Source organism: Colossoma macropomum, unplaced genomic scaffold (assembly GCF_904425465.1).
Source record: "Colossoma macropomum unplaced genomic scaffold, Colossoma_macropomum, whole genome shotgun sequence".
In the NCBI taxonomy this organism is placed as follows: Eukaryota; Metazoa; Chordata; class Actinopteri; order Characiformes; family Serrasalmidae; genus Colossoma; species Colossoma macropomum.
The window spans coordinates 11,874,963-11,901,328 of NW_023494804.1; the positions used below are offsets into that span (position 1 = coordinate 11,874,963).

Consider the following 26,366-nt stretch of genomic DNA (forward strand, 5'->3'; position numbering starts at 1 on the left):
CCTTTTTTCCTTAGGAAATTACATCATGCGTTGCAGGTCATGTGATACTGGGACAAACTATTCCTTTTGAGAGTTTTTAACGGGTAGTTGACAGCTGATACAGACTATTCTTGAACACTCGCAAGCTGAGCTATTTCGCAATAAATATTTATAAAATGTTCATTTGCATGAAACATGTATGGTCATAAAACACCCACGATGACGGTGTTATATGTGTAGAACAAAATGAGTAATAATAATGTCTTGTTTTCAAAAAAGTTGTTGATACAGTGGTTAGAAAAATACACTCAGAAGAACACAGGTTTGAAACAGCCCAACCACTTTTCAGACCGTTGCTAAATGGCATTTCCTGTTACATTTCTCCCCTTTTGCTTAAGGGATCCCGGAAGTGGCATGGAACCACCATGGTAAGGCAAAATTGATAGCAGCACGCTACTTCGTAGTTTGGCTTTATGTAATGCTGTTGTTTTTAATGAAATTACTTCGTCGTAAAAGTACCATGTAGTCTATAGATTAATTCTACAATACCAAAACACCATATGTGTGATATGAAAATGATGTCTCTTGGGTCAGTTAGGTTTGGTAACAAAGTAGGCTGCACAAACCAGCTCTAAGGAGCAACTGTTGTGCTCGTCAGTAGACTGGCTGAATTATAGTGTCACGTTATAAGCGGGGCAAAAGAGCTAAGCATGGTAAAACCGAAAAGACAGCAGAGCTGGTCTACAGAATCTGCGTCCGAATACTTGACTGAAACGTCCTTTCCTATCTACGATCATTGATTCCGCCATTTGTAGCCCATCGCCTCACTAAATATATGGGCAGAACTGCTGACCACGTACATCCACATAGCTACCACTTCAGGCAAAATAAAGGCAAAGCAAGTTTAAGTAAACTATTCAGAAATGAACCGGTTCTACCTTTGGAAAAGGAGCACTACTCAGACTCTTTGTGGTTTTTTTGACCGGGGCGGACGAGTTGTTCTTAAAGGAATATAAACGCATATTTCTTAAGACGAACTCTGAGGATCTTTTCTCAAGACGGCAACTGAGTGTCATGCGCTTCTTTAAATATTTTGCACTTTTCCTTCGAATTAGTAAAAGCCACCTGGGCACATGCTTTTCCACTAGTCATGGGGACTAGAACAATTCTGAAATGAAAACTAGCGGGCAGCATTATTATTATTATTATTATTATTGTTGTTGTTGTTGTTGTTGTTGTTGTTATTTTAACATGCAAGAACACGATAGGAGTCAATACTTCTAAGCCAGTAAAAAAATGCCTTTGCTTAAGATCCCTTGCAAGCCATAACATACCTTATAGCGTCAAAGTTTTATGTACAACCTGGTGGCTAAATCAAAGTAAAAAATAGATTACAGGTCGGATAAGCCACTAAACTTGTAAGTACTCAGCGTTTCTGCACTGCTTATTTGCTATATGTGCAAGATTGGCAATGTTTTCTATTGTTAATAAAAGTGGATCACTTCACTGTTCCTATGCTGACTGATTAAGAGCACTAGTATTAAACATTTAATTATTGTTTTTCTATTTCTCCTTGCACCCCATTTTGTTGGGGCCACATATTGGCAATGAACAATAATAAATGAGGTTAAGGTGTTTGATACTTTTTGAAAGTCTATAGTTACTGTACTTGAGTAAATGTTTTTAATTTTAATGCAAATTCTCTTCTTTTCAGATGTCAGATAAAGAAGAATCAAGTGCTGCTCGCTGTTACCTGGATGAGAAAAGCTTCCATATCTGCTGCCAGCTTTTCCTCCAGCATTCCAGTGTCCTCAAAGATGGATGGAGCTGGACAGAGTTCAAGGTGATATATCGTCGCTGTTGGAACGATGCTTTGTGTCTCCATGTTTGTTTTTTTTTTTTTTTCTTTTACACTGTGTAAAAATTTTATGATGAATAGGCTAATGCTAATGTTCCAAAATTATTCAGGAAAAAATATATCTTTACCTTAATTTCTGTTATAAGTTAAGAATGTTTTTTTACTTCTGCTGTAAAGTTACCATTGTGGAAATTCAATATTTTGTTCTGACAGTGATGGTATACTTTTGGTGTAATTGTGTAATGGTGTAATTTTCTTATCTGTTAAAATAAAAGACCTGGAAGATCAAGTTGTATACTAAAGCTAAATTATCTACCCAGTATGTCTGAACATATATAACAATGAGCATATATAACACTACTCCTATTAAAGTGTCATCCCACATTGAGTATTACTTTGATTTATTCTCATTTAGGGTGTTAAAGAAGGCTACATGAAAAAGACTGTTCTAATACCTGGAAGATTTTCTTCTTTGCTTAACCAGTTTTGGAAGCACAAGACTGAAAACATGGATGCTCTGGTAGAAGACCAGGTAAAATCTACAGAATATCTGTTTTTTGCATTTGCAATCATCACAGAAAATATAGAAAAATACATAGGAAAATAGAAAAAGCTAGATTCACAGCAGAGTTTATTAATATAAAGATCAGAATGACAGTCTTATGTGATTTCATCTGAGAACATGAGTATGTTATAATAAACCAAGTGCCACTTAAAAATAGGATGAATTTTGAATCAGTGTTGTATACAGTGCATCAAAATTACAAGATCTGTTAGCATTACCAAATATTTGATCGTATTCATTTAGTTCCTAGTTCTCATTTCAGCCAAACAAATGACAGCAATGCTGCTGGAGTTCTTAAACAGTGTATCCACTCACTGTCCACTCTATTAGATACATCTACTTTGTTGGTCCACAAAGTCAGAAATGATAGCTCATGTGCTGCTGCACAGTTTGTGTTGTTATCCTCTGGTACATCATCAGTGGTCAGTGGTCAGGGTAACTATGCAGAGAAAAAGATGGACTACAATCTATAATTGTAGAACTGTGAAGTGGAGCTGATAACATGAGTGTAGAAACAAGAGGTGTTCCTGATAAAGTGTAAGTACAACAGCAGCAGATACTGTAATGTAACAGTTGTTGAAAGATCAAGAGTGAGAATCTGTGAAAATGATAAAAGATGAAGGGTAAGAAGGCAATGAGGAAATGTAAAGATAAATAATTAGACATAGTTTTTTCTTTACTCCCAAAGAACCTTTAATGAGAAACATTTTTTGTAATGACATGTAAATTTGAAGAACCTTGAAATGAGCTTGAAATAATATAAAAGTTCTAGGAAAAGCACTTAAATATGTTAAGAACCTTTACAGTATATGAAGGCTTATTAAACTTTTAAAAAGTTCTTAACACCCTCACATCTCTTTTATAAAAATTAGCATTTAAAAATGAGTCATCTATGGCATTGCTTTAAGGACCATTTGTTGCACTTTTTTAACTGTGTAGTAATAAAACTTGAGTAAATTGCTCCATGGTAAATATCTGGCTATCTAAAGCATTCACCTTAATATGCATAACCGCTATAAAGTGTGCAGCTGCTCTCAGAGGGATGGTTCAGCCAAAAATTAAATTTGTACAGTTTCTCCCAAATCATGTTGATCAGGTTTAGTGTTCAAAATTGGCTTCTTTAGCTTTGCACTAGAACTACGAGCAAGGCTCGGTTTAAAGAGGAATGCAAAGGGATGCAATTTTCTTCAATTCCTACATGGTTCAATATCCAGGACCGACAAGCTTTTTTTTTGGCGTTTTTTTTTTAGCGTTTTTTGTGGATCTCTGCCGGCTACTGTCAGGATCCATAATACCTCCTCTTAGCATGCTACCTTATTATCAGCCTTTCAGTATGAATAATGAGGCAGGCTTTCCTTTTTGTTTAATGTTATTGTTTTTTTGCACCTCATATCATGGCTTTTGCACTGATGTCTTGGCTAGGTGTATGTGTAAGTATGTGAGTATGTGTATACCTCAGGTATCAATAAAGTACATTTATTTCTATCAAGCACTGGATATTTTTTCATTGCATTGGGGATTTAAAAAGTCTCCCTCTCCCTCTTTCTCACTTTCTCTTTCTCTAGGTGGATGATGATGATGAAGATCAAGCTGTATGTGAAAACCAAGCTGTGATGTGCTATGAATATCATGTTCTATACTCCTGCAGCTATCAGGTCCCTATCCTGTACTTCAGAGCATCTACACTGGGTATGTTTATAGCCTCTCATGCTGTTTTGGTGACTTCCTCTTTAAGTAATGTTTGGATTGAGGTTCCTCTTGTTTTTAACATGAGTTGATGTGCCAGAAGATAACAGTTGTTTTTCCATGGCTTCTATTAACTCCATTTTTCCATTACAGATGGACGGCTTTTGTCCCTTGAAGAGGTTTGGAACAATATTCACCCAAACTACAGAAAACGTCTACTGCAAGGACCTTGGGATACTCTAACCCAGCAGGTGAAACTCATTGCTGTTTTTGTATCTTCTGTCTTCTTTCCACGTTCATTTCTTGCTTGTTTATGAGGTGTAATGAAAGGGAGCATAAGGTCGGGAGATGTGCAGAGAATGTATATTAAAGCTTTTTTAGACATCATAGTTTGTAGTGGGGATCAGGGCACAGGCAGAAAGAATTAACACAGGGTAATCCATAATAAAAGCAGGCAAACAGGCAGGCAGTGTCAAACCTAGAAACTACAAGAAGCTAGAAACAGAGATCACAGAAAAAGGGAAAGTATAAACAGAGAAGTAGGATACCAGGAAATAGGAACACAAAAAATACTGAAAGGCTATGAAAAAATGCATTTGTTGTTTATCAGCTTAAATCGAAGATATAAGAGAAATTTATCCTTTCATTGAGGTAAAATTATTCAAAGAAAAAATATTCTTTTAACAACAGTCATAGTCACAAAGCATCTTGTCAGAAATCTGGATCCAGAATCCTAACTTGCAAGTCTGCATTGTAGGGCAGGTCTGTATTTTAAATTAACTGCTGCTTGGAGACAGGCGCTTTTACTGCCCTGTTGTGGCTCCACAGCAAAATTAGATTTGTAGGTAAACTAATCCTCCTTTGCGGTAAAATAAAGCTTTGCTGATAGTTAGTTCTATCACAGTTCTAACAAATGCTGGCATTGATGTATATGTATGTACTGTGTGTGTCAGCAATGTTAGAACCACCACTTGACAATCAACAAATATGCCATCTCTCCAGAGGTAAACAGAAGCTAAAACAACTAACAAATCCGAACAGTAACTCCACACCCAAGCCTAAATGAAAATAAAAAAAGGAGCAGTTACATATTAGAATATAAAATGAGCTTGAGCTTGATGTTTATCAGCACCCTCACTGTGAAGCCTAGGGCTGTATCCAAGTAATTGAATGAAATGTCCTTTTCTATTTGATTTTCTTGATTTTGCTCTGATCTTTGATCTGTTAGCCATGAAGATCTGTTAGTCAGCTCAGAAAACATATTTAGTGGGTCCATTCGCTACAGTTCAACCAAAATCAGGTATGAAAGAAGATTCATTCAACTACTCAGCCACCTAGGCTGACTAAACCTGGCAGATCACCTATAAGACATCACAATCCCAAGTGGATCTTTACATTTGAAAATAGAAAAATAGAATTCTTTTTCTGATTACCCCGTGACCCAGAAGGATAAACGGCATAGAAAATTTGTGTGTGTTTTCTGATTAGATTCAAAGTGATTTTTGTAAATTACAAACAATTCAATTAGATGCACAAAACTGTGATTTGATTTGGCAATTCTACTTGCCGATTTAAGCAATTTTTTTTAGAAATATTACAATGCATTAAAAGTATTATACGCTGTTCAAAATGACCCAGTCACAGAAGGCTTCTAAGTCAGTAAACTGATTAAACATGTGCATCGTCTACTCACCAGATTAATAGTCTAAGTAAATGGTTCACGAGACACAGGATAGTCGGTGAGAATAAAGGCTTATATTTTGGATGACATAAGTTAAGTGCAAATGTTTGTATTCCCCATGGTTTCAGAGTGACAGAAAATCTACCCCTTGTTTTTTTCTGTGTATCTGTAAAATGGCAGTCTATGTTTATTCACAGATGTTTCACTATTAAACTCTCACCACATTGTCTACATGTCAAAATAGTGAAATCCATGTCAGCAATTATCTAAGCTCAAAAGTTTGCATCCCCTTAGACATTTCCTAGTTTATTTCTTATTTCTAATTAATTAAGGTGACTAATAACCCGATTTCAGGCAGACAGGCTAGAATTTTGTTCAACAAGCAAATATTTTGCTTTGAATATTTAAGAGTGAAGTCAACTAAATCTGGGGTAAGAAAAGCAGCTTTCAGCACAGATGTCATTTAAATATATTAGTTTTGAAAACACAGTAACAAAAACAGCATGTACAAAATGAATTATGATTTAGTGAAGTGGTTCACGCCACTTTGACAGGCATGAACGCTCTATACGTACTTGTGTCTCCACCAAAAAAATGAAGCAAAAATTGTGGGTCTTGGTTCATTTCCAGATGAATCCTGGTTTAGTTTGCTGGTGGTGGGAATGCATTTTTGTAATGGTCCACACGAGAAGAGGGAAGACAGCAACAGAGCATGTTGTTCTCTTTTTTAGCAGCACATCAGAGCTGTACCATCTCCATAATTTGCCTATTTTAGTTGCTGCTACTAACGGCAGACAAGCAATAATGTAATAGAGAAGCAATGCCTTTAATTCTGGCACATGGATCACAGTCAAATGGCATCAGTGACCTGTTTAGTTACATTCAAATTGAAAAATCAATCATGGAGAAGCAGATGTGAAATAATATTCTTACTGAAGATGTCCTTGTTCAGTCCTTGAAAGACTTGAGCACCTTTAGTTTAATAGACTGATTTAGAGCGTAGTCAATATTAAACCGAGCAATATCAAGCTCTACACCTATAGAAACAGTGCAGTGAAGAAAACACAAAAACATGGCACAATTATTGTTTTCCCTAATCATTTTTATGAACATATAATTCTCATACAGATTAGCGATAAATTTAATTTTGGCACATGAATTGCAGAACGTATTGCTTCATGATTCAAGGCGGAACCAGATGCTTGCAGCAGAGGCTTAAGAACAATACTTTAATAGCAATTGGGCAATCCAAACTCGTAGGTAAACACGAGCAGAAGCAGAACCAGATAATTAGTACCGAAAAATAGGGCAAGACTTGAATCATGGTCACAAACAAAATACAAGTCATAATACAGAGAGACAGAAAATGGCACAAAGGAAAAGCTCGGGCTTATATACTCACAACTAACAAACACTTGTAACAAGCAACAGGTGTGGATAATCAGTAGTCAGGAGATCTGGAAGGGGATAGGTGGATCTGAGAGAGTCCTGTGTCACATGTTGCAGCGATTGGTTCTGGGAAGGCATAGCCAGGTCTGAGGAAGGTGTGACTTTTGTGCATTATTAAAATTAATATTTAACTCCAATCAAAATCAAATCATAGAAGCTAAAAAAATTGAGAGGATGTCAACAAATGTATATAAAAACTGTAGATAGTGAGGATTAAGAATGACTGACACAGTTTCTTATTTGGGGGTGGTTCAGTCAGAAGATGTATTTAGATGGGGGGCCATTTATTTTAGCCTTTGGGGGGTCTCTCAATCAGTGGGGAACTTGTGTTGCTTTGTTGGTTGATTTGAATATTCTCATTAAGTTTCCTTGTTCAACCATTGAAAGATTTAAAAACAAGCACCTGTAGTTTTATAGACTGATGAGAAAGACTATCATGTACTACACTAATAGAAACAGTGCAGTAAACACTGTGCAGAGCAGAAAAACAATAGGTCCTACAGAAGACCAATAACCATTTTTATGAACAAAATATAACTGATATATTTTCATATATAAACGTTTAAGAAATTCAAAGTCTTTAGGAACTCTGACATTTTGGCTACCAGGTGTCACCCTAGATGATTTTCCATTATTTTTGCAGTGTCAACAGTCTTGAGCAATTATATTTTGTGTGTAGATCAGTAGTCAGCAAATTTGCCAATAAATTACACACTCATCATTAATATTATGAAAAAGCTCTTGATGAGTAGGACACAGATATATGGCCAAAACCCCTCCCAATTATTGAGTTTAGCACATAACCATGCAATCTCCATAGACACACCACAGTAAAATGGGTTGTATTGGAAAACTCAGGAACTTTAAATGTGGCACTGTCAGAAGAGGGATGCCACCTTTACAAGAAGTCAATTTGTGAAATTTCTGTCCTACTAGATCTGTCCTGTAAGTGCTATTGTTGTTAAATAGAAGCATCTAGGAGTAACAACAGCACAGCCCCGAAGCAGTAGACTGTGCAAACTCACAGAGCAGGGCCGCTGAGTGCTGAAGAGCATAAGCACATATAAATTTCTAAAAAAATCCTACTTTGCATGTCTCATTACAGAGTTCCGAAACTACCTTTGGAAGTGACATCAGCACAAGAACTATGTTTCTCTGGCTGAGCAGCTACACACAAGCCTCTGATCACTATACACTATATAAAGTGTTGGCTGGAGTAGTGTATAGCATACCACCACTGGAGTCTTTTGGCTTTTGGTTGGGAAACAAGTAGCATTGAATCTGGACAGAGAATGCTGAGCGTGTTTTCTGAAATTGAATTGTAACTTATGAGAACCCCAAAAAGGCATTCATTAGCGTCCAATGTTATGTAAATGTTATGTAAATAACCACAGAAATGTTTATTTAAGACTATATATAACATTTATGTGTGTAAATGTTTGGATTACAGTAAGACAAGTGTTGGCTGGAGTAGTGTATAGCATACCACCACTGGAGACTTTTGGCTTTTGGATGGGGAAACAAGTAGCAGTGAATCTGGACAGAGAATGCTGAGAGTGTTTTCTGAAATTGGATTGTAACTTATGAGAACCCCAAAAAGGCATTCATTAGCATCCAATGTTATGTAAATGTTTATTTAAGACTATATATAACATTTATGGGTGTAAATGTTTGGATTACATTAAGACTGGTCCTTATACACACAATTCAGCAACTGTTTTCGATATTTAAAAAAATTAGACTGAAATAAATATGCCATGACAGTATTCAATCAAATAGATAGATCTTTAAATTTGAGTGATATTCCAAAATAATATATGATGAAGATTTTTGTCCTTTGTAAGAAGAAGAATAGTTAGATGATGCTGGTCTACTCTGCTAAAATGTCTGCATTTTATTAATTTCACTGCATTTCTAACCCTATAGACTTACATGAACATTTTTACATTTTATTAAAATTAATGTATCGGCATCAACATTGACAGATACGTACATAAAACATATTGGATATCTGCATTGTTTCACATCAATGCATCCCTACTTGGTTGTCAAACACTAAAAAAGAAATTTGAAGTCCATTTGCTATGTAGCATGTAGATCAGCTCAAAACTCTAAAACTAAATGCCCGTGTTGTTCCATGTTTCCATTTCTTTTTCTTGTATGCAAAAGATGATTGCCTCCCTGAAAATTCCATAACAGTAAATACATGTACTTAAATTTGGACGTTGCCAACAAGATACTGGTTTAGACTTATTATTTCTGTAGGTCCAGAACTATCCTGTCACTGACCATAAGCTTTCCTATCTGGATAAGTGATTTTCAATGCTGCTGCCTCGACTTTGGGCTGTATTTACAAAGGTGTGTGTAAAACTTATAGAATGTGCTGAAACATCACTGTTGGCTCTACATTTGCAACTGATGTAGTATGATGTAGCAATTTGAATTTTACAGATTTTAAAACAAATCATCTCAGAGTGCATGTGGACCCATTGTAGTAAAGCAGACAGAAGAAGAAAAAAAATCCCTCTGAAGAAAATAAGAATCCATACATTATCATACCAGCTTATTTAAAAAATGGAAATTTAGTAATAATTATAATAATAATAATAATAAATTGTATGGGAAAAGAAACATGGGTAGGTATTTTTTATTTTCCAAAATGCATTAGAAGTACGAAAGTTCAAAACAAATAAAAATCAAATTAAAATAAATTGGTAATTTTCATCCATTTCTTTCCAAATACATAATGTACAATACAATATTTTTCATATAAGAAGAGCTAATGGTCCAAAGAAAAAGTCCAAATAGAAAGTCTGGCTTGGGAAAACAAAGACAATGATAAAAGCAAACTGCTAAATAGAGGAAGAACTTACCAGAATTGTAATATTTTTTATGTTGAAAAGGTTGCTTTTAAAAAATCTGAATGAGAGTAATTCTCTAATGGAAAATTGTCTTTGGCTTTTCTTGCACCTTAAGACTGGCAGCCATTTTCAAAGTAATTACGCCTTTTTCTTGCATTTAAAAACATGCTGAACAGTAATAAGGTTAGTAACTCCAGGTTGTTAATTTGTACAGTTACAGATTTTTCACAGATTTTCCCTATTTTTGCACCTTAAGAGTATGAGGCCCTAAAGTGCTTCTTCATGAAGTCGGACACGCTTAAGCCAGTGGCTTTTTGGTGCTTTTATGCATGCAAAATTAATCAGCGCCACTGCAAACATTAACCAGATGCAGCCCTTAGTATTTGCCATGGGAAGTCATTAGTGTCAAATCCTACACTATTTCAGTAAAGATTCAGTAAAGAGAACTTACAATTTGTCTCTTATTACTTGAAGGGCCTGCCAAAATATAAGCCTATTCTGTTGATAAAAGTCCAGTTACAGAAAATATTCAGTGTGGAGCAGTTACAAAATGTATTGTAGCAAGATGAGGTAAAGTAAAGATTAACCAAACTGGCTCTTTGTTTGTGCTAAAGAGCATCAGAGTTGACTGTAGAGGTCTGCACGGGCCTGATTATTAATAATAATATAATCTGTGTCAGCATTATATTTATGGAGCCCTGGAGGGGACTGAGGTAAAAATATTAATTTGAGTGAAAGTTTTGCCATTTGTATGCACGTTTTCTTTTATTCATGGTCACGATTTCTTAATTCGTTCCCACGACTAAGAACTCCTCTCATTTTCTAGTACTCATGTGTACATTTTCTTTAATTTGTGGGTACATTTTTTTTATTTATTTATGGTCACAGTGTCTTCATTCGTTCTCTTGTTTTCTTTTAATCATGCTCATGTGTTCTTTTTTTTTTATTGTGCACATTTTTTTTTAGTTTGTGCACAAACAAAATAAATGTCATTTACGTAATTATGTACGTAATTTAAGTAATTACATAATACCATGAGCCCACAACCTGTTGGCTGTTTACCGGCAATGAGCGTGGTGCTTCAAAATAAATCCTTCCCGCAAGTTATTTGCAGATCACACAGGACCCAGGAGTGAACCTGCCTTCTGCAGACAACTAGTTCACTACTGATTTTGAACTCACATACTGGTGAGAAACTCGCATCAGCAGCTGAACTGGTGAGCAGTTAATCATACAGTGAATCAACATATGCTCCCCAAAGTACTGATGATTTTCTAAGCTTTGGGTTCAACCTGTGATTGTCACACCTGATCTAAGTCATGGTTAATGATAATAGTTTCTAATAGGATAGTTGATTCTGAAATGATAACACACACACACACACACACACATTTTCTAAGCCGCTTATCCTTCTGGGTCGCAGGGGGAGCTGGAGCCTATCCCAGCATTCATTGGGCTGAAGGTAGGATACACCCTGTACAGGTTGAAATGGTAACATTTAGTGGAAATATAAGGCTGGATTCCTAGCACAAATCTCATCACTTACTAGCACAACACCTTCACTTTAAAGGTGTTCCTAAACTATATATCACCTCTGAGAAATTCAGATGGAAGAAACAGTTTGAACATATTGAGTTCCGTGTATGTGACACTACAACAGTTCCTATAACTATGCTCCTTTCCCTCTTTTGCTGTTTAATGAGGGCAGCTGGTGTTCTGCTATTACTGGACATTTTATATGCTTATTTATTTGTAAAGAATACTGTTAGTACATATTATACCTGTATGTTTATAATTTTTTAAAATAATTTGGTTACTTTGTTACTAATAATAGTAATAATAAGATGAAAATAATGGAAAAAATTATTAATTAACAATTGATCTTTTCTTCCTTTTTAAAAAGGATGAGGTCAGGTTGCAAATTAACGTTGTTTTTTGCCTTTTTTTTTGTATATGTGTGTATGTGTTAGGAACATCCTTTACTTGGGCAACCATTCTTTGTGCTCCATCCTTGTTGCACTGAGGAGTTTATGCGACCAGTTTTGCAAATGGCACATGCGAAGAAAAGGTAACATTACATTTCAGCTCATCATGTCTTCCACTGCCTATTTGTTCATGTATGGTGAATTAGCTATTGATAGTAATCTGATGACATCATGATTGCGCTGCCACCATTTTGGATGGCAACTTCAAGTTCATTCAGCAGTGCTGTGGCTGTGTGTAATGAGGTAATAAAGCCATCACCGATCCAGTAAAGGCAGAAAAACAAGTTTTTAACCTTTTCACGTTTTTAAAGCACATTAACCAATGTATTTGAGTGTACTGACTTGATTTCATTTGATTTGTGGTTGTAGTGATGACAAATGAAAGCTATAATCTAGATGGCTGAGATTCCCAGCTGCGTTATTATTTTCATGTTCCAATCTGCACACTAGCACATGAAATGGTATGCAAAAATCAGCGCATATACCATTAGAAGTGCACTTACTAGTGTAGTAGGTGATGTACAGAAGTGTGTGGTTTGGGACGCCGCGTGAGATCAGTCAGTGAGACGCGATCAGCAGCTCCAATAACTGATTATAGCTTCGCTGTGCTGCGCAACAACTGCTCTGTAACAGTTAAACATTTCCAAGCAAACTTTCGACATATTTGTTGATTAAGGATCATTTATTGAGGTAAGTCGATGTTCGCCAGCTTTAAAATTCGTTCTTTGTTTAATAGGCGCCTCTTTGTATCTGCAGCACCATTTAAAGTGGAACACAAACGAGAATTCATTTCATTCATGGAAAATTCAAATGAGAAGCAGGTGAATAAGCTTACTATTTATGCATGAGTTTTTATTATTTAAGAGCACAGTCAGAACTACAGCTTGCCTTCCAAAATGGCAACATGGTCTCCTTAATGTCGAATACTATGAATTGTTGAAAAGTAGCATATTCTGTGATTTAAACACTTTCTTCCTTTGACTACTTTATGTATCTTGTTCCAGGAAAGTTAACTACATTGTTACATGGCTGAGTGTGGTAGGACCTATGGTAAGACTGGAAGTACCTCTAAGCTATTGCACAGCAGTGGCTGCTCCTAACTGATGCCATAACACGTCAGGTTCCAGTCCTTGCAGGCCAAAGCACTGTAGGCTTCAGCGTTCTGCCTCATTAAACCTACAAATAGTAAGCAAGGCCTTCTTGAGTTGAATTAATTTAATTTTACTCGAGTAGTCATATATGAATGCTTGTTTTTTTCTCCCACACCTTGGTAGTCAAAGATTTGTTGGGCAAGATGTGACAGTTCTGGTCATACTGTTCTGTTTGTTATAAAACCTGTCAGCATGAAAATATGCGTGGGCCTCGAGGGACATTCTGAAATACTGCGACCATTGCTTATAGTGCAGAGCTCTTCCCTAACATAGTTCCTGTTATATGAACTTTTGTACACCAACTCTTATGTTAAGCAGGCCAATTTAATAAATATCAACTGGTTTCTTGTTCGATATGTGTAGAGCAGGAGGACAGAAAACAGTATCGACATGGGTGGTGTCATAGGTAAAGAGAGTTCAGAGAAACATTTTAAAGAAGAATATTTTGACACAGTTCAGTTTGGAGAAAGGAGTTTCGTTTAACAACTGCCTCAGGAAATTGCTAACAGGCTAATCCAGTAATATTCAGAGTTAGGTTTTATGTTTAAGAATTTACTGAACAAACTGTAAAACAGCAACACCAAAAGTAAAAATGTTACCTGAGTCATTTGTTTTTCATTTTTTAGATTTTATTTCAAACCTGTCAGATGTTGAAACAGGCCTATAGACTTAACAAGAAGTGCACAGGGTGCATTAAAATTCAACGAAACTAACAGCACTTGTTAAAGGGAAATACAAAAGAAAACCATACTGTAAGCTATAGAAATCAAAAACTGAAATCCAATGAGATATATTGATTATGATTTGATAATGAGATCTTGGAATCAAAATCTAAATGAATTTTGAGCTTTCTTTTGTACAAATCCAAAGGAAGTTGTAGCCAGAAAACTTGTTCAGCTATTGTATTTATAGTTTGAGGAACAGTAACACTATTGAATCATACAAATCTGTGCACTGTATTGTCTGGCAAGTTTTTGGGATACGCTTTTTTAAACTAAGGATACATAAGAAACTAAGAAAATACTTTTGTAACTTAGAATGTTTTATCTGGTGAGTGTTTGTTTGATGAAAACTTTCTTTGTGAAGATCCCAAATACTGCCTTGTTTCTTTGAGTTTGCAATAAAACAAATCAGATCCAAGATTGCCTTTTCCATGTCCAAGTTTCCTTACAAACAGAGAACTGGTCACATTTACAGTGCTTACTTCAGCCTTCTTTATTTGGTTTTCCTTTTGTGATTTCACAACAGTGCTGTGTGTTGTAAACAGTGGGGTTACTCTAGTTGATTTAACTGTTTTTATTTAGATGTTTTTATTTTTCAAGTTCTCAGGCCATTCAGGAGTAAATTATGTTGACATTCAGTGAAGAATGACATTAATCAAGAAGCTTGTGCACACAAACCCACTGGTGGAAAATAGTAAATTACATGTAGGATATTTTAGTTGATTTCTTGTGCTTAATTATTTTTACTAGTTTGCTTTTCCTTAATTGCTCTTTTGGTCCATATATGCATAAAAATGATAGAAAATGTACAGTTAAATTATATAGGAACAACTGCAAAAACACAAATACATACATGATGTAAAAAGTATGATGACATGAAAATTCCAAAGGTAATAAAAGGTCCTGCATTTGTAAGATTTTAAATAAGAAGTGTTGCCCTACAATACCTTTCAGGTTTATTAGGTACGTTTTATACAATACTTATATTAAAGTAATAAGCCAGGAAACACCATGGGTTACTGCAATTTTATCACAGGAAGGGTGTTCTTTTATCTCCGTTCCCCGTGATAAAATTTGCAGTTACCCACTGCCTCGAGTGGCTTATTTCTTTTATAAAACGGTGGCCAACATAAAATATATAAAAATGCACAATATTTTAGATAATGATTTAAGTTATTATTAATAACCAACATAAACAAGTATTCCGCCGAGAAATTCAGTTCCTTTAGAGTATGGTATTGTTGCTAAGCAACCATTGACCGCTGAATGGGGAGGAGAACGTTCGGTCGCCAGTCACTGTATACTGCAGACATTTCATGATTTTTAAAACTTTTACGTGAACAGTGAACATATGTAACGCAGCACTGTTTAATGCAAATACTTTCGGTTTATAAGTACCTTTGGTCACCAAATTGAGTGAGTCTTTTGCCAGTCTGACGATGCCACTTTTCTCACGCTGGGGCTGAATTTCAAATGGCTCCCTGTTCCCTACATAGCTAGTGCACCACGTAGGAATTTAAATACTGGTGAGTCTTTTGCCAGTCTGACGATGCCACTTTTCTCACGCTGGGGCTGAATTTCAAATGGCTCCCTGTTCCCTACATAGCTAGTGCACCACATAGGAATTTAAATACTGGATCCTGCACACCAACAATGCAAAATATCGCTAAAAATGGTCATTTGGTATTCATCCACAATCATACTCGACAAGCAGTGCTCTATTTGACAGCAGCAGCTCAAATTTCTAAACTTAATGTTACACAGCACACTATTTAGCAAGGGAGTACGGAGCTGTTTGGGATTCAGCCTGGGTTTGATGCTACTTCTGACTGAAACACAGGCATTTAAAGCATGTAAGCTATTCATGTGACATTCTTTGGAATTTTAACTATATTGCCGTTTTTCAGTTAATCACATCCTTAGTATTTTAATTCAAGCCTGTGATATTAATGTTGGAGTTGTTTAGCATGTTTGCTATCTTTTAGCCTGTTGGCTCGGCACTCCGTGGGATCAGCAATAGAGTCAAAGATTAATCCATTAACAGTAGAGGGGTCTTTCGTACCGTGGCGCAGTAATACAGAGTTCAGTTGTTGTGAGGTGGTCATAACTGTGGTATATCGTGGATTTTACAACGGCTTTGAACACGGCTCAGCCATTCAGATTTTAGGACCGGAACTATCCGTTTTATATACCCATATATTTCCACAAAAGTTGCCATAGTAGGAAAAATGTAAATAAAAAAAGACATCACCGATTTGCAAATGCTTTTTTTACCTTTTTAAAACAGTACAAAGACAAGATGTTTGATGTTTCAAATAATTATGTTTATTATTATTTGTATATACACTTATTCTAAATTTGATGCCTGCAACATGTTCCAAAAAATTTGGGAAAGGGGCATGTTTACCACTTTACCACGTACATGATTTTTCCTTTTAACAGTGTTCAATGATCATTTGGGAACAGAGTACAACTATTCTTGTAGTTGTAAATGTAGAATTCTTGCTTGATATAACATTTCAGCTGCTCAACAGTCCAGGAGATTTGGTATCTTATATTGCACTTTATAATGCACCACATGCTTTTAAATGGAGACAGGTCTGGATTGCAGGCAGGCCAGTCTAGCACCTGCGCTCTTGCAATGAAGCCACACTTGTTGAAAAAAGCAGACGTTGAAACAGCCATTATCTAGATGGCATCATGCGCCAAAATGCATATGTACTCCTCAGCATTAATGGAGACTTCACAGATGTACAAGGTAACCATGCCATTGTCACTTACACTCCCCTATACCATGACAGACTGGCTTTTGAACGTTGCATTAGTAACAGTCGGGGCGGTTCTTTTCCTCTCTGGCCCGGAGAACATGACATTCATTATTTCCAAAAACAAACAAAACTGGACTTGTCAGACCACAGCACATTTCCACTTTGCATCAGTCCATGTCAGATGAGCTTTAGAATAGAGAAGCCTGTAGCATTTCTGTTTGTTGTTGATATAAGGCTTCCGCTTTGTGTAATAGGATCTTAACTTGTGGTTAGCCTATGTGGTTATATTCATTACCGAAGCATGTCAGTTTTTAATGCAGTGCCGTTGTGGATCGAAGGTCACCCACATTCAGTATTTGTTTTCAGCCTTGCCCTATACACACATCTTTTAATAACAATATGGACTATAAATGCTTAAATCCTAAAATCTTTGCAATCATGCATTGAGAACTGCTTGCGCAGTTTTTTCGCAAAGTGGCAAGTGAGCCTTTGTGAATGCTCCTTTTATGCACAATCTTGATCGCATCATCTATTTGCAGGCCTCAAATTTGGAATTTATCAAGTTGATCAGGTAAAATATTAAATATTTCTTCTTTGTGCTGTTTTCAGTTAAGTACTTGTAAAAGATGGTTTACAAATCACTGCTTGCTGTTTTTAAGTGCATTTTACCTACTATTCCATTTTTTTGGAAATAGGTTCGTATTGGCATTAGTTTTGTATAACGGAAGCCTTCTAACTGATAATCCCAAACTGGTCTATAAGGAAATGCAGCACAATTGTGGTTTAATATTACAGAATGTTGTATATTTTTGATCTTGTAAGGCAGTGTTTGCCAACCTTGGTCCAGTAGGCCCACTGCCCTGTACATTTTAATTTTTCCTTGCTCCCAGCGCATCTGATCCAACTGAGTTTCTCCAAAAGCATCTAAGTACAAAGATGATTCTTAAATGGTGGAGTGTGCATCACAGTAAACATTCTTTCTACTAATTATGATGATGTTTACACTAAGATGATTTTGGGAAACTGGTTAACAGATTTTCCTTTATTCACCTTTTTTCTTTTAATGTATTTTTCTTGATATAAGTACATTACATGTATTTGAATTGGTCTGAATGACTCAGTATATCAATAAAAATTGTACTGTCAAAATATTTCCCCCTCTGGGGTAACACGGTTTGGACCTGCCCTATTCTGCATTGGCTCCACTTTGGCTTCCACCTCTGGAGACTCAGCACTTGGACTCTCTCATTTTCACCTCTCTGTCTAAACTCTTGGGATATTGGGTGTCTGATTTTTAGGTTCCACACACAATGTTGTGCCATTTTATAAAGTTCTGAAAGATTCTCAGAGGTATCTGGACCTTAATACACTTTCTGAGCTACAATTGGACAGTCAGTGTTTAGGGGACTATTATCTTTTTTTGAAGGGTGGGGTGTGTGTCGGGGGAGCCTAAGCCATGACTAACAGTCCTTAGCAAAGTGATGTGCTTACAGAGCATACTGACTGGGAGCTTGATAATATGACTAATTCTCTGGGATCATATTACGGATAAGTGGGAGAATAACTCTTACATTTGGCCCCTGTGCTTGCAGTGGCTTCTTACCCAATGTTCCTTGAGGTACAGGCTAGCACCTTTTAGGGTGTGTTTACAACAAGTTTACAAGATGTAAGGCATGAGTTCAGGCATGAATTTAGATGCATTTCTTAAATGGTTTAACTTGTCATTAAGCTGCAGTCTATAGCAGACCAGATGTACCATGAAAAATGAATAAAATAATAAATTACTTAATAAAATAAGTGTGTCAGTAAAATATCTTTGAGACCGGGCCGCTGTGTCAGTAAAATATCTTTGAGACCGGTCGTGTGCAGCATAGCGCGAAAGCCCTGTTTCGCAACGACTGAGAACCGACAGACTGCAGGTCGCCTAGCAACGATGTGTTATTCGCATTTATAAGCAGCGCAGTTGATTCCTGGTAAGTTAACTCTGCAACGAGAGACTGTCAAACACAAAAGTTGTGAGGATGACGTCAGCTTCTCTTTCGAATTGTCCCGTTCCACTTTAAATGGTGCCGCATTTACATTCGGCGCCTCAGGCAGAATTTAAGGTGGAACGGGAAAATTCGAACAAGAAGCTGGAGAATGAGAAGCGACTTCAGCCTCGGAAAACAGTTGAACGTTGAAAGACATTTTACGAGAAACTGATCTACTTCTGAAGAAAAGTTTTCTGGCGGAGATGGGAGGAACGCGGCTATAGCTAAAGCTTAAAGCAGAACAGAGTAAGTCCGCGTTTTCGTTTATATTTTTTTAACCTAACTTATACTAGGACATTCGCACGTACTGAGACATACTGGACATAAATGTTGTGGCTGCCAAGGTGATCTGATTTTTGTTGAAAGGACAAAATGGCTCTTCTTAACATTTGGGCTGTGACTCCTGATTTAACCTGGCTTTTAGAGGGTGCTGGTCGGATTTCTCACTCATCCATGTGTCTTTCTGTTATGTACCGCCACAGACTGTCCGGGCACTGCACTTCCGCACTTCCGAGTTCCGCCTTTTGCGTTCTGCCAACATTACGTTATAAATTAAATATTTAGAAAATCGATTTTTGACATTTGTGAATCGATTCAGAATCGTTTACGTCCGCATCGCGATGCATCTAAGAATCGATTTTTTCCGCACCCCTGGTATTTAGCAAAGTAGACTTTTTAGGACCCTTCTCAAGAACAAATTTAGGAAAACTAATTTTGGTGAATGATGCCCATTGTTCTCTTTCTTGGAGAGGCAACAATTAAAAACATATGGTTGCATCTTATTCCACATATTAACTTGGACACAGTCCTATGTTAATGTTGAGAATATATCTACCCTTTGTGAAAGACAGAAAAACAACTTCTGACCAGTGGTACAGAATACAGCTTTGTATACGTATGCTACAGGTGTTAGTAACATTTAATAACACATCTGTAGCATACATATACACAGCTGTGTTCTGTACTACTGGTCAGAAGTTGTTTTTCTTTCACAAAGGGTAGATATAATTAGGTTCATTACAAATGCTGATTTGTCTTATGAGTACATTTATTCCTAAGGATTCCAAAATCATGATAGCTGAAAAGAAATACTGAATCTGAAAATGATTTGCTCTGAAGAAGTGTAGTTTCTTCAAATATGTCTTGTAAAACCTTATTCAGCCAGGTAGCAACAAGACAACAGCAACAAAAACTGGATTGCCAGTAATTGTGGATAATCATGTTATGAACCTAAAAAGATTTAATTCAAGTTTATTTGTATAGATTTTTTTTAACAATGTGTCATCACAAAGCAGCTTTACAGAAATCTAAGCCCCACTGAGCAAGCCAATTATGACAAGGAAAGAGCAAAACAAAAAACCTTGAAAGGAGTCAGACTCAAAAGGGGAACCTGTCCTTCTTTGGTCGACACCAGACAGCAAACAATAACACAACACAATAAAATATTAATATTTTTAAACTGATAAACTAATATTTTTATGGATTATCAGTAAGTTTTCTGTTTGTAAAAGTATTACCGGTTAAATACATAAATGCCAAATTAATGTGAACATTTTTCACATGGGTTCTAACAGTCTTTTCTATAAAAGGTTTGTAACAAAGTCAAGAGGAAAATTAACATTCAGTATCCTGTATTTGGCGAAGGATTGTACAATTGATGAAAGATCCGTTACTGAAATGCAAACTGATGCTTACTTTTTCTACCAATGCTTTAATGTGCTGCAATATACAGCAGCAGAGCATACATTTAGAGTCATGGGAACAGAAAACTTTTAGAAACATTGTAGGCATCATTCCTTTTTTGTGCTAGGGCCGACCAATGCTTTTTCTAGATTTGTTGAAGAAATAGTCCATTGTTTCCCTTTATAATGGGCTTTAATGATAGCACAGGCTTCAACAACTGCCTGGAGATAGCCAGCAGATGGCCTCACATCCCAGAGTACAATGAACAGTTTCAGTTACATGAGGACAATTGAGCTTCACTCTTCACTCTGAGCTTCAAGAAAAGGAAAAGTTTGGTTAGTGGTTTAATAAAGCCACAAAATGCAATACAACTTTTTTAGTTTCCTCCTGTCTGATAAGATATGCACAGTATATATAAAAATTTTATATGGAGGGTCCAACATAGACAACTGTGTGAAACCTTAATAAGTTAAGCTAATGTCTCCAATTTTCTTAAAGAAGAAAAATACTCAGGAGAACCAGTAAAGGGCTCAGCGTCACAGATGATATAAGCCTGTGAAGCCTCCAAGCTCACTGCCAGTTTTGCTTTCTTTCTTGTGCTGCTTCTCTAGTTAACCCCCTTTGAGTTTCTAGCCCATGCATATGGTTTTCATTAGAGCCTCGGTCTAAGCTGAACTGTATGAGCCCTTTCAGTACTTGAGCATTTGGTTCACCTGGCTGACATGAGACAAAGAGCAAGAAATGCTTCAAAATTATCCCTAAATCCATTACACAGAATTTTATCTAGAACAACTTTCAAAATCTGTCGGAGGGGCAGTCGTTGTAATTGCTGTGTTCACAAATTGCTGTATTTAAGATACACATTTAAGAATTCACACTAGTGCCTGTCATTAGTGTGCTCAGTTACCCTCTCTGGTCAGTCTTCCACAAAGCATCTCTGTATGTGTTTAGAGAGCCTTATACTGGTTTTGCTAAAATGCCCCCTTAGGTTTGGCTCACTTCAATGGAAGTAGTCCCATATGGTGTTAATCAGTGCCTAGAGGAGCTGACAGAAGCCTTGCTTGACAGAACGAGTTTAAGAAGTGTACATGTGGAGAACACCTCAGATGGACTACCCCTACACTCTTAAAGTAATGCTTTGGTAAAAAAAATATACTTTTCCCTTACCTCAAAAATGTAGTCAGTTTTTATAAATAACTAGAGATACAAACTGGGCACGAAATGTCCTTGCTGACTGGCCACATTTAGGATCATGACATTTTTAAATAACAGTTAATCAGAACCTGATGCAGTGAACAGTGAATGTAGATACAAGGGCCAGCTGGTATATATATGGACTCACCGAGCACTTTATTAGGAAAACTATACTAATACTGGGTAGGGCCTTCTTTTGCTCTCAAAACAATTCTTTGTGTCATGGGTCCCACAAGATGTTGGAAACATTCCTTTGAGATTCTGTCCATGTTAACTGCATCATGCAGCTCAGATTTTTCAGGTGCACTTTCATGCTGCGAATCACCAATTCTACAACCCCACTTCCAAAAAAGTTGGGACGCTATGCAGAATGTAAATAAAAATAGGATGCAATGACATGCAAATCATGTAGACCATATTTTTAAAAGAAAATACTACAAAGACAACATATCAAACGTTGAAACTGAGAAATCTTCTTGTTTTCTGAAAAATATATGCCCATTTTTAATTTGATGCAAACAACATGTTCCAAAAAAATTGGGACAGGGGCATGTTTACCACTGTGTTTCATCACCTCTTCTATTAACAGCACTCTGTAAGTGTTTGGGAACTAAGGAGACCGTCTGCTGTAGTTTTGAAAGTGAAACGTTTTTCTGTTCTTGTTTGATATAGGATTTCAGCTGCTCAACAGTTCAGGGTCTCCTTTGCCATATTTTTCATTTCATAATGCGCCAAATGTTATCAGTTGTGACAGGTCTGGACTTCAAGCAGGTCAGTTTAGCACCCTGACTCTTTTAATACAGAGCAAAGCTGTTATAATACATGCAGAATGTGGTCTTACATTGTCTTACTGAAATTATCAAGGCCTTCCCTGAAAAAGACGTCATCTAGATGGCAGTATATGTTGCCAAAACATGTATATATTGTTCAGCATTAATATTGCATTCACAGATGTGCACGTGACCCATGCCATGTGCACTAATGCAGCTCTATACCATCATGATTACTGGCTTTTGAACTGTGCACTGATAACAAGCTGAGTGGTCTTTAGCCCGGAGGACACAGTGTCTATGATTTCCAAAAAGAAATTCAAATGTTGATTCATCAGACCACAGGACACTTTTCCACTTCCCCTCAGTCCATTTTAAATGAGCTCGTGTCCAGAGAAGGAGGCAGCGTTTCTAGATCCTGTTTATGTATGGTTTCTTCTTTGTGTTTTAGAGTTTTAACTTGCATTTGTGGATGCAGTGACGAACTGTTTTCACAGACAGTAGTTTTCAGAAGTGTTCCTGAGCCCATACAGTGATTTCCACTACAGAATCATGTCTGTTTTTGAAGCAGTGCTGCCTGAGGGCCCAAAGATCATGGCCATCAAATACTGGTTTTCAGCCTTGGCCCTTGCATTTAGAGATTTCTACAGATTCTCTGAATCTTTTGATGTCATTATGTACCGTAGATGATCAAAAGTTCTTCGCTATTTTATGTTGAGAAACGTTACTCTTGAATTGTTGCACTATTTGATTGTGCAGTCTTTTACAGAGTGGTGAACCCCTCCTCATCAGTCTCTGCTTTTTAATACCCAATCATGTTACTGACTTCACCACCAGGTGTTTTTTTTTAGCTTTACACAACTTTACCAGTCTTTTGTTGCCCCTGTCCCAACTTGTTTGGAACGTGTTGTTGGCATCAAATTCGAAATGTGCAAATATTTTTCAAAAAACAATAAAATCTCTCGGTTTCTACATTTGATATGTTGTCTTTGTACTATTTTCAATGAAATATAGAGTTTAAAATGATTTGCACATCATTGCATTTTGTTTTTGTTTACGTTTTTCACAGTGTCCCAACTTTTTTTGGAAATGGGGTTGTGCTCCATCTCAAAGATGTTTTATTGGATTCGGATCCATTGACTGGGAAGGCCACTGAAAAACATTGAATTCATTGTTATGCTCATGAAACCTATTTGAGATGACTTTTGCTTTGTGACATGTTGCATAAACATGTCACAAAGCAAAAGTGGAAAATGGAAGTGTCTATAAGCAGCAATAGCTCAGCCACAAAACAGTAGACAACACAAACTCACAGAATGGGGCCGCCACATGCTGAAGCATATAGTGCGTAAAAATCTAATATCCTCTATTGCGTCACTCATTACAGCGTTCCAAACTGCCTCCAGAAGCAATACCAGCACAAGAAATAGGCATTGAGAGCTTCATGAAATGGGTTTCTGTGGCCGAATAGCCACACACAAGCCTAAGAGCACTGTGTGCAATGCCAAGCATTAGCTGGAGTGATGTAAAACATACCACCACTGGACACTGGAGCAGTGGAAATGTAGTCTCTGGAGTGATGACTCACAGTTCACTATATGGCTGTCTGATTCACAAATCTGGGTTAGGCAGATGCCACAAGAACGCCACCGACTGATAGGCATAGTGGCAAGAGAAAAGTTTGGTGGAGAAGGTATAATAGCCCGGGGCTGTTTTTCAGTATTTGGGCTTGGCCCCTTTGTTCCAAGTAAGGGTAATGTTAATGCTACAGCATACGAAGACATTTTAGACAGTTATATACTTCCAACTTCGTAGCAGCAGTTTGGGGAAGGCCCTTTCCTGTTCCAGTATGCCTGTGTCTTCATTTAGACGTGACCAGTTTAGTATGTAGAACTCCAGTGGCCTGCACAGTACCATGACCTCAACAACACTGAAAACTTTTGGGATGAACTGGAATGTCAGTTGTAAAGCAAAAGTAAAAATTGTTGCCAAGCCTTGTTGTCTAATGTCAGTGCCTGACCTCACAAATGCTCTTTAGACTGAATGTGCACAAATTCCCACAGACACACTCCAAAATCTCATGGAAAGCATTCCTAGAAGAGTGGAGTGTTATAGCTGCAAAGAGTAGCAACTCCATATAAATGCCCATGGTTTTGAAATGGGATAGCTAACAAGCGTGTGATGGTCATGTGTCCACACACTGTTCACCATATAGTGTGTGTGCATGTGTGTATATGTGTGTGTGTGTGTGTGTGTGTGTGTGTGTGTGTATGTAGCCCAGCATTCATTGTAACTATCATCCAACACCTGGTTTGGCTAATTAATCAGTTCTTCATAATCCTGCTTCCCATTGAGTAGTAGTATGGTTTGCTTGTTTCTGTGAAAGGTAAAATGCCAACAGTTAAACTTTACAGTCTGTTTCCAAGAGCCTTGCTTCCAAGTTTCTCTAACGATGAGTCATTTAAAATACAAGCTGAGTCACAGATGTGGCACCTCACCTCTAAAATCCTCAAATTTGGCCTGCTGTTTGCTGTTTTTTTAATGCATATTTGTACCACATAGCTGCCCACTAAGCGACATCCAGCCACCCCTGCACATGAAGCCCCAGGCTGAGTAAAACTCCTGGAATGTGTGGAAAAAAACTTGCTTTTCACGAATTTAGCCAACTGGCTAGTGAGCTACCTAAATTTGCTGGCTGGCTAGCTAAAATGTTGGTGAGGTAGCTCCTACCAGTGTTAGGTAAAAGTCTGAAGCACAAAAAAATTTCAGAGAAGTCATGGAGTTACACAATAACATTGTTAGAAAACTTAATGTCACCCTTAGATAAAATAAAAAAATACAAATATGAAAAATAAAAACTCCAATATTTATTGAACATTGGTGTATTTTAGAAGGTAGTATTTTTCCATTAATAAACCATTCAAGAGCACATTTACAGTGCTATAAAATACAAGACAAGTGTATTATTATCATAAAGATGACAAAATAGCCAGTAGCCCTGTCCTCAAGAGTTTGCACAGTCAACACTCAGTAATAGAACAACAATAATACAACCCCATTTCCAAACAAGTTAGGGCGCTGTGAAGAATGGAAATAAAAAATAGAATGCAATGATATGCAAATCAGGTAAACCATATTTTTAAAGTATTTTACTTAGGATATTTATATAAATACTACAAAGACAACATATCAAATGTTGAAACTGAGAAAGTTTTTTGAAAAATATATGCCCATTTTGAATTTGATGCCAACAACATGTTCCAAAAAAGTTGGGGAGGGGGTATGTTTACCACCGTGTTTCATCACCTCTTCTTTTAACAACACACTGTAAGCATTTGGGAACTAAGTAGACCAATTGCTATAGTTTTGAAAGTGGAATGTATGTAGTTCTTGCTTGATATAGGATTTCAGTGGCTCAACAGTTCAGGGTCTCCTTTGTTGTATTTTTCATTTCATAATGCGCCAAATGTTATCAGTGGGTGACAGGTCTGGACTGGAGACAGGCAAGTTTAGCACCCAAACTCTTTTACTAAGGAGCAATGCAGAATGTGGTTTGGCACTGTCTTGCTGAAATAAACAAGGCCTTCCCTGAAAACGACATCATCTGGATGGCAGCATATGTTGCCAAAACATGTACATATCGTGCAGCATTAATAGTACCTTTAACAGATGTGCACATCACCCATGCCATGTGCACCAAGGCACACCTATACTATCATGGATGCTGGATTTTGAACTGTGCACTGAAAACATACTGGATGGTCTTTAGCCCAGAGGACGCAGTGTTCATGATTTCCAAAAAGAATTTTAAATGTTGATTTTCCCAGTCCATTTTAAATGAGCTCAGACCCAGAGAAGGTGGCGGCATTTCTGGATCCTGTTTATGTACAGGTTTCTTCTTTGTGTTTTAGAGTTTTAACTAGCATTTGTGGAGACAGCGACAAACTGTTTTCACAGACAGTGGTTTTCAGAAGTGTTCCTGAG

The 26,366-nt window shown here is 37.0% G+C and overlaps 1 protein-coding gene across 4 annotated transcripts; it reads left to right on the plus strand.

Annotated features, from left to right (window-relative positions):
- The first annotated feature begins 279 nt into the window (after window positions 1-279).
- Window positions 280-14,355, plus strand: atg10 (ATG10 autophagy related 10 homolog (S. cerevisiae)). 4 transcript variants are annotated; one of them, XM_036594812.1, is made up of 8 exons: window positions 280-407; window positions 1,694-1,822; window positions 2,253-2,369; window positions 3,968-4,091; window positions 4,242-4,339; window positions 12,050-12,147; window positions 12,801-12,885; window positions 13,069-13,205. In XM_036594812.1, exons 1-8 carry the CDS (start codon window positions 405-407, stop codon window positions 13,075-13,077), a joined length of 663 nt encoding a protein of 220 aa, XP_036450705.1. In that variant the 5' UTR covers window positions 280-404; the 3' UTR covers window positions 13,078-13,205. The 4 variants fall into 4 exon arrangements, with proteins under 4 accessions (XP_036450705.1, XP_036450704.1, XP_036450707.1 ...); XM_036594811.1 differs by lacking the exon at window positions 12,801-12,885 and having other exon boundaries at window positions 13,069-14,355; XM_036594814.1 differs by lacking the exon at window positions 13,069-13,205 and having other exon boundaries at window positions 12,821-12,872.
- Window positions 14,356-26,366: the final 12,011 nt, after the last annotated feature.